A 12,976-nucleotide genomic window follows, 5' to 3' on the forward strand; every position below is an offset into this window, starting at 1 on the left:
TTTAATGGATGTGTACACACTTCACAAATACATGCTGAATTTGAAATTGTTAACAATTGGTGGGGACAGCCTCTTTTACTAGCGCTCTGTGTTCAACAAAAACGTAATGTAACATTAATCATGAAGTTAAATAAAAATCACAAAAACTTAGTTCTAACAATATTTTATCCACTTAGGCATCATAAGGTAGGTAGTGTATTACTTTCAGTTAGTGAACCTTCACAGAAGGTATTTCAAAGATAACTTTGTAATGTGGAAAAAGCATCTACAGTGACATGAATATGCAGCCAGATTGGCACTGGAGTGGTATGACAGCTCAAGCGTAGAGTACAATAAAAAAGAACAAAGAAAAAAAAGTTTTAAAAAGTTATTACTCTGTTTCTGTCAAGTTTAAGATTTAATGGCTGATAACACATAACACATTACGACATGCAACAAAGAATGAAAATAATACACTTAACTGACAAACACATAAACTGTGTTGGTGAAATATATTTTCTTTATGAACACCGGGACAAAGAAGGATGAAACAGATGAAGGGGACACGAGGCGATCCGACCGCACAAGCCTTTTCAATGGAACTACTAGGTTCATGTATAATATATATTTAAATAAATAACAGTATAAAGTGCACATACTACAGCTCATGACACCAACCACACAAATTCCATTCTTTCCATACGTACAATAAACATCGCCTAAAATATGAGAAAATCAGGGTTTTAATCTACGGTTCTGCATCTATTTACAGCCCAAAAAGAATATTTCTAACTGAGAGGGGAGAAAGGCAGCACAGATTATTACAGTCACTTAATATGAATCATGCTGTAGCCCTCATACAGAGGCAGTTGAGGTATGTTTCTAAACATGTAACTTCTCATCTACAGTATCAGCAGAAATTGAAAACAGCAGCAAACAATGACGGCACAGTGTGTTTGGTTACAGATAAGTGAGGGTGAGTGGATATTTGAAAGTGAAGTAGAAAGTTGCATGTTTCAAGGCGAAGGTGACACACACACACACACACACACACACACACAGTCAGGCATATATGTATGATAGTATGTGTCAAATGATGCTACGTCAGATTATGACTAAGCACCACTTTGAAATACCATCTACAACAGGATGAAAAAAAATTAAAAAACACCTGACAAAGTAATGTAATAAAATAAAACACTACCACAAGTTACAAACTCAACAGCTGAGTTATCATTTCTCTTAGACAGCCTCCACAGTAATTGAACATTGTAAGCTTCACAAAGGTCGAATGGCAACTGATTAATGTTATAAGATGTTCCTGTTATTTCTTTCACCTGTTTTTCCATTAGCTTAACAATTATGAGTTGTGCACTATTCATGGGAAAAGTATTGCAGTACAATGCTTGCTGTGACTGTCGCCTATTTAATCCCATTTAGAAATGAAACTGTTCTCTTGCATATTGTTTTGGCATATGCGTTACATTTACACGGCACAATGGATCAAATTTCGACTGAAATTTAGGTAATTTACATGGACAGGAGGGTTGGTCCGAGTGGCCGCAGCTGGAGCTGTCACATCACTGTAGAGTCCTAAAATTAAAAAAAACCAATTAGGACAGTTATTATATCTGTAACACACAGGTACTGAATCTTTTGTCTCTGCTATGCTACCCTGCACAAGATTTGAGACATGCTTCCCCCTTGTGGATGTTTTGAAAGCCTTCCTGGAAAGGTAAATATCGAATGCAGTATTTACATCTCCTCTGACAAGAATAAAGAAGTAAATTGGTCAAAGCAAAAGAAGACAAAGTGACACCGAAATAAAACAAAAACAAAACAACAGACCAACCTCAACTATCAGTCGTGGGCACACAAGATGATCGTCGTGATCTGCACATAGTTTTCTGTGAAATAGAGAGGGTCAACAATAATACTTCACTAAATGACTAATTAAAACATATGTATTAGCACAGTGACACATAATATAGGTGTCCTTATTCCCTTACCATTTTTCTGTATCTCTAATTTGTTTTAAAAAGTTACATATTTTACTTACCAAAGCATTTCTACCATGGAATATAACATTATTATCGATATTACTAATATTATTTTATCACTTATCTTATTTATGATAAATGTTGGCCAGGACTGTATATTCTACCTTTGTGTGAAGGCGATAATGAAGCACTGAGTCAGATAGCCAAGGATGTCTTAAGGCCTCAGATGCCCCCATCCGCCAACTGATGAGAAACACAATGAGACATAAGCATTATTCACTGCATAGACTGTATTTCAATGGTAAGTGTCACCAGCTGTTAATCTCAGTTTAGGACAGAGACGCAACAGGACACAGACAGAAGATGGATACCCTTTATTGACAAGCAGGAGCCTGGAGATGAAATCTTTGGCTTCCTTGGATGTATCTACAAACTCTTGTTCCTCAAAGTTCCACTGACAGGCCAAGATGTTATTCAGAGTCTCATTGTCATCATCGCCGAGGAAGGGACAGAGACCACTCAGACTAACAAGAAGAGACAATTAGTCATTAACAATAGTCTGTTAAAAAGGTGTGCGCATGTGCTTGTGTGTTTGCTTACAGCATGTAGGTGATGACACCAAGGCTCCACATGTCTGTGTTGAACGACACAAAGTCGTAGTTGACGACTTCAGGAGCGAGAAACTCTGGAGTACCAAAATTCACTCGCAGCTTCTCCCTTGGTTTATATCTATGTGGGGATATAATCACAATTCACACAAGGACATTTTACATTTTGCATGATTACAGCAGTCAATAAAACTGTGAATAAAACAGAAGCAAATACCAGTACTTACACCCTAGCGAGACCAAAGTCGATGATTTTGATCTTATTTGTGACTCTGCTCACGCACAGAATATTTTCTGGCTGAAATTCAGAACAAAACAAAGGATTTGAACTGAGAAGCTTTAAATTAAACCGCAGGAATGTATGAACTCTGTTCTTAAAGAGTCATAAAAATATAAGTTTTGTTACCTTCAAGTCTAGGTGTAGGATGTACATTTTGTGCATGTGCTGCAGGCCCTCACAGATCTGCCTGATGAACACCACGGCGTCCAGCTCCATTAAAGTGTAGTTTTCATCAATGATCCTGTCAAACAGCTCCCCTCCACCAACACTAAGGTTGAAGATAAATGCATAAAAAATAACACTCAAACACCCCAAATTTAAAGCATATTAATTATGGTATTATTTTCTCTTAGCAAAATTGTCCGTACCTTTAAGAATATATTTCTCGTGCAAATCAATTAATAATTTAAGTCTCTTAAGGATAATATCTTACTACAAAGTGATCAATAAGATGTTTTGAAATGAATAAACACGTGCTGAAAATATAAAAGAAGGAGCATACTATTCAAGTACAAGGATGATGTCATTCCTTGACTCATAAGCTGCATAGAGCTGGATCAGGTTGGCATGGTCCAGATTATTCATGACCTGGATCTCATTCTTCACCACCTCCTACGAAAAACACAGGCACAGACAGTCAGACAGACAGACAGATGCAGACAAACATGGACACACAGATACACAGGCAAGCGAGCACACACAGACACACGCGCACACACACGATGAGAGCTGTCAGCTGTTCTCTGCTATGAGACAATGCATCTTCTCTTCTAGGTCAAATATTTCTCACCTAGGTGAGAAGTATTCCCTTTGCTTCTGTTCCAAGCGTGGCCTTGTAGTGTACTAGTATGTACTAAAAATTGCAACTGAGCCCTTCTCCTGCTTTTTATATCATGTGGCGTGGCTCTCACTGTAGTTATCAAAATAGGGCTAATTCATTATCATGACAGTGTGGATTAGGTGCTGTACCTTTTCTTTCTGACTCCTGGCTTTGATGACCTTCGCTGCCAAAGTGAGACCAGAGGAGTTTTCAACACATTTATGCACCTGGCCGAAGCGACCCCTTGAAAAAAAAGAGAGGAAAAAAACCTTGCCAACTCTATCATTTCAAATCGTACATCCTAGAAGCCTAGAAGCAGTTGTGAAACAGGACAGAGGTAGTTTTTGATGTGTTTGTGTGACAAATCAAAAACATGAGCTTGCTTCAAACAGGGATGTTTTAGAAGAGTGTCGTGCTTAATCTGTTATTTCATTAAATCTGAGCTGGGCTCTGTCTCCTCTTTGAAGACTTGGATTAACACTTAGTGATTAGCTACCAGCTGGCACAGGGGATACAGTTTCACATACCATTCAGTCCTAAAGTAAAAATAAGTACTGTGACTCTGAAGTTATGAACCAGGGGAGGGAAGCGGAGAGGAGACGAGGGGGGAGGGTTACGCAATCAGGCTTTATGGGAATTGAAACTCTTTCTCACTGTCTTTGATCTGTGATGGATCACCTAGTCAACGGTAGCTTTAATTTTTAAAATTACACAGAAGTACAACGCTCACCCGCCCAGGACCTCCTGCCAGTTGATGGTGTAGAAGTTGCTGATCTGGTTCGGCTTGGCCGACACAATGCGGTGATTAAAAGGAGCCGCTGGAGGAGGAGTGGTGTCTAAAGTAGGATGGGGGATGAGAGAAAAGATATAATCTGTTTTAATTGGTTATGAGGAATGTGAGAACACAGGAGCTTCGTTGTTAATCAGCTATAGTAAGGCTTTTGAAAGGGTACATGGGTGCCATAATCAAGTTAGCACATTGTGCTATAATAAACATCTACTACAGACACAGTTGTTGCCTTGTTATTACAGCGGAGTAACCATGCTTTGGCACAATATATCTTCTAGTCATAGTGCCAGACAACCATAAAGGCTTTATATTACTTCATACTGCTGTATTGTACCAACTGTCTCAGACGGGCAAACTATGTAATGGCGACACTGTGTCTTCATTACCTTTAACCCAGTTTGGCATTTCTGTGCTGCAGATTCTGTCACTCAGCCGACATATACGCTATCCCCAATATCTCTGCAATAAGCTACTATCGACCGATATATCAGCCTGGTTGATTCATCAGTTTATCTCTAGTATGAACTGATATATAGTATAAAGCAACTATATACTGTCTCCAACAAGTAGGTTTTGTAATGATTAATTTTTTTGGCACTGCTTTGGCTCTTTTCTTGACCAAAAGAATTGTGTAAATAAGACTCAGTTATTTGAACTTTCATCTTCCTACCATGATTAGTAGTCAATGAGTCCTGACTTACCAATAAAGTACCGCTCAGGATTGTCATCATCCTCCTTTTCTGCATCATTTTCTTTCCTCCCTCTCGCCACCCTTTGTTGAAGGTTTAACTGGATTTCAACTCCATCTGCCCTGAAGACGGCCCAGCCCTCGGACTCAAGCTTCTGTTCGTCCTCCTTGTCTTCTCTCTTTTCCTCCTCCTCTTCCTCCTCCACCACCACCAAAGAAGAACTCTTTGTGGGTTCTCCCAACACAATGTGTTCCTCAGTAACAAAGGACTTGATGATTGTGGTGCTGATCTCTGCTAACTGGTCTTGCCCGGCCTCTTGAGATGGGGTGGCATCTCTGTGGTCATCAGGCCTGACACAAAATTTATGGTAGTTCATTTTTTGTATTCTTTTTTATATAAATCAAGAGACTTGTTTTTGTATAGAGAATTTTCAGGAAAATTATTTTTTTTCATCAGAGTTTCAATACAGAGTAATAATTGACTAAGGCTAATTACAAATTGATTCTTACATCAGATGCATATGCTCAAGACTATCATGCTAAGAACTGTCTCATGGAGCTTGTTTTTAAATATATATATATATATATATATATATCAATTAGTCATTTTGATCAATAAAACATCAGAAAAGAGTAAAAATATGGCCATCACAATTTCATCGAGCCCTAGGTGACACCATCAAATGTCTTGTTTTGTTCAACCAACGGTCCTAAATCTAAAAATATTCAATGTACTATAATGTCAGAGACAAGGAAAGGTAGCAATTCTCACATTTGAGAACATGGAATCATCAACTGTTTGGCATTTGGTTTAAAAATGACTTTCATATTATTACCAAAATATTTGCAGATCAATTTTCTATTGACCAATTTATCGATTAATTTACTAATCATTGCAGCTCTTATAGGTGTTAAACATAGACTACCTTGTAGCAGTTGGTTCTTTTTCATTATGATGGGCTGCAGGTAGCTCTGGGGCTTTAGTTATTTCTTCTGCAACTGAAGCTTCCTCTTCCTTCTTTTCCTCTGCGACTTCAAGCTTTTCATCTTCTGTCTCTTTCACAGCATCCTCCACATCAAGCTTGGGTTCCTTCTCGGTAACCACTGCCTCTCCCTCAGGCACTGTTTCCCCCGCCTCCTCCTCACTAACTGCCTCCACATCCTCACGGCTCTCAGCAACCTGGGAATCTTCAAGCAAGGAGTCCACCAAATTACATGCAGGAACATCAGGCTGTTGATCTTCAGGGGGCACTCCAGCCTCCAAATCCAGATATCCAGGGGTGAGCTGGGGACCTGATTTCTCTGCATTTTCCCTGTTGAGTTTCTGCACCTCTTCAAGTAGCAAAACCTGCTTCTTCAAAGAGATATTATCTACAAAAAGTCCAAAGAGAATCTGGATTTAGACTTTTTTAACCTGTTAAATATTCATCATAGCTTTCCGTCATCCTCAAGATTGACTCCGTTTTTTGTGTGTGAAGGTTATAGGGTAAAGAATTAGGTTGTCAAATATTTCACTCCTTTGACCTTTTGAACGTGGTTTCAGTGTCACAGTATACATGCTAGTAGGCTATAGCCGTACATGTAATAGAATATTTCTCACACATTAAGATGTGCCTCTCATAGAAGCTTTGAGAGCAAATGCATGCTTTTATGTTAACAAGCAACGGAAAATGGAAGTTTAACCACTGACATACAGTATTTTTGTAGAGGTAACAGTATGTCGATCTCAGCACCTGCTGTATCTGGGGGCTTCATCTTCTTTTGAGCTGTCTGACTCTTAGGGCTCAAACATGGCTTCTCTGTCCCATCTTTACCTTTATGTTCTTTCAACTGTGAAATACAAATAAAAACAGTCAAAAGAAAAATCTGCACAATTTATCAACATAAAATGTTTACATCTTCAAATAAATGATCTCAATTACAATGTTATATTAAAAGAATATTTTGACATTTAGAATTTTCTTCTTCACCAGAACTTTGCTTTATTATTCCTGTTTAAAATAAAAAAAAATCAGCCAGTTTACACTGGTGCCATCCATCATCCCAAAGCTAAAATTAAAGGCATCAACTTTTCTTTTTTTCTTTGCCAAATGTAATTTCACATGGCTCTATTGTGGCTATGCAATAATTTCACATTGTTGCACTTACATTCACAGTATGGAGCTGACACTTAAAGCTAAAAACAGGAAAAACAAGGAGCCAGCCTGAAGCCAGAAATGTAAAAGCACATATACTTACATATTACCAAAAAAAAAGACATGTTCCTGTGTAAATACGCTCAATAAGCACAATAAACCTACAAAGTTTCCACATTTGCGACAGGCGATGAAATGCTTTGGTCCATGGAGCTTTATCTTGTGAGAAGGCTGTGGAGTACTGGGCTCACATGCAGGATCTATCTGTTGACTCCTTTTATTGGCTTTATTAGAAGTAGTTTTCTAGTAAAAAGACAAGACGGCAGTGCTTAGTAGGGTTATATGAATGCACATGGAATCTAAAAAATATCACATGTTAAGTATGATGTCAGTAAAACATTGATATAATGAAGTTAGGGTCACATGTAAAACACACACCATAAAAAATATACCAAAAATCAAATAAATAATTCAATAAAATTACAGTGACAGGTAGATGTGATGAAGTTAGGGTCACATGTAAAATGCACTACACAAATGAATCAATAATTCAGTGAAATGACACATAAAGTAATGAAAAAGACAAAATATAAACAACACTTTTCATCTTACAGATTAGCTCATTTATTGCACATCTCCATGCGCAGACTGACTTGTATGGCCTGCCTTTGATTATTCATGGCAGATGGATAGACAGCAGCAGGGCAGTGAATTTATAGCTTATCACTTGTCGCACTCAGCGATGGAATGCAATGCTGACCCTGAGCGGAAAATATTACAAGCAACCATAGGCTGTTGTTCAAATTTATCAGCTGAGGAAACTCACTAAACACTCTCTGACCAGGTTAGCATGGAAAACCCTGTCCCTAACCCTGGGGTTCATTTGTTCTCTGAATGCTGTCGTGAGGTAAACAGCACAGGAGTTATTTGGAGTGCAGTGTTTCCCCAGTGACAGTAGTGTTTTCAGGAGTTCAAAACTCTGATTGGGAGAGTGGGGAAAGCGTGTGGGGGCCACAGTAACACGCAGGAATCTCGCACCTCTGAAGGTGGAGGAAGATGGCGTAACCACCGGACAAGTGCTCTGACGACAACAGAAATTCTGTGAAATGTGACTCACACGGACGTCATCAGAATGGTATGTGGTCATTAATCATCAGCATATAATCTAAACCATGAATTTATGATCCAAGCTATTAAATGACTTCAAAAAGTCATGTCTTAATTTAATACAAATATGGATACAAAAAGGAGACTGCACTGTTGTACACTGTGCACTATAACATACGTATTTCTTCGAGTGTGTGATAACGTTGTCACCTCACGTCACAACCACTCAGGTGAGTTTGCTCTTTGCGTGGAGGTCATAGAGGAAAAGAGATATGACTCTAACGTCTGCAGCTACACAAGTGATTGGAGTGTGGTGGTGATGTCTGTAAGTGCAACTCATGCCTCTGATGCCAAGCAGCACTTAGTGACCTTTATACAGGGTCATGGTTTGTCTAATGATTGGATAATTAAGACAAGAGCTTCAGGTTTGATTTGGAGGTGACTTTAGAGTCACAGGCGATGATTGATGATGAAGTCTAAAAAGCCTTACAATATGTAGCTTTGAGTACCTTAGGGGCAATCCAGCCAAACCAAACTTTGGAGTTAAAAAGGTCAATTCTGCATCCGCACATACAAGTGCAGAGCACAGTGGAGCAACAGTAACCTCACTGAGATCATATTTACACTAGTACATATTTACTTTTTTTACTTTTCTGACCCTGTACCACCAGTTCTCCAACACTACATGTCGTGTTATATGCTGTCCTTTACTGGAACCACTAAATCAAAGGTACTTTGACAGCATTATCAGCAGGACTCCCAATAAAATTTTACGAAGAGCTATTTTGCACTGCAGGAAGTTCTGCTGTAAGAATCATATGGCATAGACTTTCAGTAATGCCTATATTACAGCAGAGGAGTAACTACTGGTAACTAGCGATGTAGAACATAACAAACAACTGGCACAGAATTGAAAAGGACAGAAGCAAGGCTACAAATGATAGGCACAAAAGTACCTAGTTTAAGTGAGAGAAGCAAACTGCTAAAGAGAGAATGGGAGAAAAACTGACTCATCACAATTTGCTGACAACTGACTCCTGGTGAGCTGAAGGGGTTAAAGCCCTTTAAGACCATAGACACTGCAGCCCCAATCCAAAAACAGCATTTCTAAACTGGGCCACTCACATTTCACCCCTGGCCTCACACCAGCCCTCTCGTGCCCTGCCGGGGGGACCCACAGTGAGTCTCATGCCAAGAAGGCCACGTTGCACTCAGCCCAGATAGAGGTCCAAAAAGTAAAAATTTGAGTCAAATCTGGACTTTATATAAGCTATAGGTGACATATTTATTGAGCAGCAACTTACATAACACTATAAAACGAGCTTTCTTAATCACTTTGCCTTCAATCAGCGGTTGTCAAGTATTAACATACCAAAGCCCAGACACAACCAATCACCCCTGCCCATTTTATGGAGAATTTAGCACATAAGCCAAGTCACATTCATAGGCAAGAGAACTGTTGGAGTGGTCAGCTTTGCTGCTATGATAATTTTCACATGTTCTGCCAAGAATAACAATATCCTGGTAAGATCTAAGAATTATAGCATGAAAAAAATATATCATCTTTTACAACACTGACAAGAACAGGACTGGATATCTATAACAATGGATGAAGGGCTGCAATACCTGGCAACACCTTTATATACTTAAAATGATAAATGCACACTTAGAAATGTCAAATACATAATTCATAATGTTAAAAGCATACTTCAGAATCTAAACGGGAAAAATATCAATCTTTAACCATATCAACAATAACATAAGTTGGATCATATTTCTCCAAAACCCACTTTATGCAACAGCAATAGAATGCAGCTTGTTAAAATTGAAATATACTGTAGGTACACATTTAAAACAAAGATATTTTTGAGTCTCAGCATTTCAGGCTCTAAATTTTACCTTGTCAAGCTTCTTGGTCATTATATCTGTAGATGTTTTTTTCTTGATAGCTTGCTTTCCTTTATTGTCTTTGGGTTTGGAGCCCTTCCGAACTGTAGGGCCTTTGAACATCAGCTCCATAATCCTCGAACTCTTCAACTTCTGTCCAATGAAGCTGATCACCTGCTGCATGCTGAGGACCAGTTTCTCCATCCCTTCCAGCTTCTGAGCCTGCTGCTCAGACCGCTGGTTCACCACCGACATGATGGTGCTCATCTCCTGGCATATCTCCCTTACTTCTCGCCCCATGACTTGGGTCTGGTTCACTACCCTTGGTGGCAGATGGATCTCCTCCTTGTCAACCTTCAGATTCTCCATATCCTTTTCAATGCCATCAATGTCCTGGGACATCCCGTCTAGTCGGTTGAGGACCTTTTCTTGAATGTTGATGAGCTTGTCCATTTTGATGCTCAGTGACTCAATCCGATTTTGGATGAGGTCAAAGTTCGCAATGCTGCCATCTTCTACTGTCTTCGTTACCAAGGTACTCATGGCTTCCGCTGATATAGAAATCACGTTAGGACAACCACTTGTGACAAAAATAGGACTAGCAATGTCTGTGAAACAGACGAAAAGACTTTTTCAAAAATCGTAGCCAGCTCTACCCTTCAGTGCTTCACATTGGTGTGCAAACTAATTAAAGTACATAAATGTGAAACAAGAAATCCAGCGAAAAAAGATTCAAAAATCATCAATCACCAGCTATGAAGATTTTAAATCTCTAAAACTGTAAAGCTCAAGTTAAATGAACTCTGCAGTGTATTAAGTCAAGAAAATCAATTTCTCTCACACTTTATCCCTGACGCCTGATTCTCTCCACAATACAAATGGTATTAAGAATGGAGTGAGCCGGTGTCCCTAAATGTAAATGGACAGCCTACGTCAGCAGGGGTCAAGTGTTTGGGGTGGGGGCTTGGCATTGCTTGGGCTATGAGACATTTGAGAGCCTTTAAGTGCTAAGCCCACCACCGTCATTCGCCTGTTGAGTGTCAAAATGGTCCATGTACACAGTACTTCTTCAGCGTGTAAGACAAGTGGGTCAATGTTCATTCATTTTTAAAGTTTTTCCTTTTAAAATGACAATGACATTAAGTCGTTGTAACAGGTGGAAATGTCTGGTCCACATTCTCGAGTGGACTGCACAGGTGCCCATAAAGGAGAAGGGTAAAGATGGAGTTAACAGGTGGGTTTTTTTAAGCAGAAGAAGAGATTTATGAGATCATTTCAAAATAGAAGCTGTTTTGACAATTTAAATGAAATGATTCAAATCAATGTCATGGCACTGAAGAGACTAAAAGGACTGGTTACTTGGCACGGCTGTATGTGGTTCTGTCTGTGTACAACTGTGACTGAGAAGCATGTTGCAATGGATCTTCCCTCCTTATCCTCTGCCTCTAACTTGCACCCAGTGTCAGGGGATATGTGAGGAACCCTGTGGTTCCTGGCTATGGGGATATACAGTAAGATGTTTGGCCCTTCTGCCGATGGGTGACACTGATAATTTATACGATGCCTACTCACTGACAAAAACATCCACTGATAACCTCACTTAAGAAAGTAAGGGATCAATTTTAATTTAGCTCCCGTAATATGATCGTAATCCGTGTTCTGTAATCCTGTAAATCAAAATATTATTTACTCTAACAACAGACGTGTTTATGTCAACCCACCGGGTACAAACACTGAAAAAAAATTCTGCTGTCAAAATTATTCAAAGTTTAAATAACCAGACGCTGAAACATTCTTGCCGCTGATTAATGAAGCTATTTCCTGACAAGTTTGCCTCCACAAACTTCACAAACTCATTTTGCCCCCATAATGTCACAGATGATAGAGCCAAGGAGGAATCCAGCTTTGCTCAAGCCACCATGAAATACTTTTGACAACAGAAGCACAGACTGCAAACTGAGCCACAGTGACCCAGGCCAAACCCGCCTCACTCCGATGGCTCAAGCCAAAATCTGGGCTCATGGTTGCAGGGACCAAGGAGGGATGTGAACTTGGCATATAGATATTGGAATCGAGTGGGGTAAGGTGAGGGAAGGGAAGGGAAGGGAAGGAGTTCACCTGTCAGCTCATATTTCATGACGAGTCATCACACCAGTTTGCATAATATTCTCTCTCTTATTTAGACAATAACCAAGTTGCGTTGTGCAAAACCTTGTGTCATTTTCCTACACCAGTGAGGCTTGTGAGAGCCAACCGAACCACTGCATTTCCCTGTATTTTTAGTTTCATCTGGGCTCACTCGCGTAAGATGGCTATGGCAGAAAGAAGTGACTCTGACGGGTCAGAAACAGATGGGACTGGAACCAACCATCAATCATTCAGGGAGAGACAGGGACGCTCACACCTGTCTCTGGATGCCAACAGATGACAGACAACGTAGGTCATTTGCAGCATGTTGTGTCAATTTGAGGGGCATAGACAGTCAACTTTCTTATGCAGTGGTGTGCATGGAACAGACAATCTGGATTTTTTTCCACAGAAGCAGCAAGAAGTTAGGTGTTTCTTTACAAATGGTAAAAGAGAGAAAAATAAATGTAACCGTTATTTTACTGCACAATAAAGGTTAGCATGCATGACTGCAATGGACCTATCGCATTATATCTCGCACTGCTTAGAGGTAGA

At 39.5% G+C, this 12,976-nt stretch overlaps 1 protein-coding gene across 2 annotated transcripts in view; it reads right to left on the minus strand.

The window, feature by feature from the left end:
• The window catches only part of mylk4a (myosin light chain kinase family, member 4a), a 24,227-nt gene continuing 11,251 nt past the window's right edge, over nucleotides 1-12,976 (minus strand). Inside the window, exons 2-16 of one of the 2 annotated variants that reach the window (XM_040142944.1) lie at nucleotides 10,307-10,845; nucleotides 7,466-7,603; nucleotides 6,860-6,995; nucleotides 6,092-6,536; nucleotides 5,179-5,516; nucleotides 4,418-4,523; nucleotides 3,837-3,930; nucleotides 3,370-3,479; nucleotides 2,994-3,135; nucleotides 2,815-2,885; nucleotides 2,580-2,708; nucleotides 2,351-2,503; nucleotides 2,144-2,222; nucleotides 1,832-1,886; nucleotides 1-1,572 (exon numbers count right to left, since the gene is read on the minus strand). In XM_040142944.1, coding sequence (XP_039998878.1) covers nucleotides 1,833-1,886; nucleotides 2,144-2,222; nucleotides 2,351-2,503; nucleotides 2,580-2,708; nucleotides 2,815-2,885; nucleotides 2,994-3,135; nucleotides 3,370-3,479; nucleotides 3,837-3,930; nucleotides 4,418-4,523; nucleotides 5,179-5,516; nucleotides 6,092-6,536; nucleotides 6,860-6,995; nucleotides 7,466-7,603; nucleotides 10,307-10,837 — 2,526 coding nt within the window. In that variant the 5' untranslated portion in view covers nucleotides 10,838-10,845 and the 3' untranslated portion in view covers nucleotides 1-1,572; nucleotide 1,832. Of the gene's footprint in view, nucleotides 1,573-1,831; nucleotides 1,887-2,143; nucleotides 2,223-2,350; nucleotides 2,504-2,579; nucleotides 2,709-2,814; nucleotides 2,886-2,993; nucleotides 3,136-3,369; nucleotides 3,480-3,836; nucleotides 3,931-4,417; nucleotides 4,524-5,178; nucleotides 5,517-6,091; nucleotides 6,537-6,859; nucleotides 6,996-7,465; nucleotides 7,604-10,306; nucleotides 12,104-12,976 lie in introns of those variants that run through there. The other variant, XM_040142946.1, reaches the window with a different exon arrangement.

This window comes from Xiphias gladius, chromosome 14 (assembly GCF_016859285.1).
Source record: "Xiphias gladius isolate SHS-SW01 ecotype Sanya breed wild chromosome 14, ASM1685928v1, whole genome shotgun sequence".
In the NCBI taxonomy this organism is placed as follows: Eukaryota; Metazoa; Chordata; class Actinopteri; order Istiophoriformes; family Xiphiidae; genus Xiphias; species Xiphias gladius.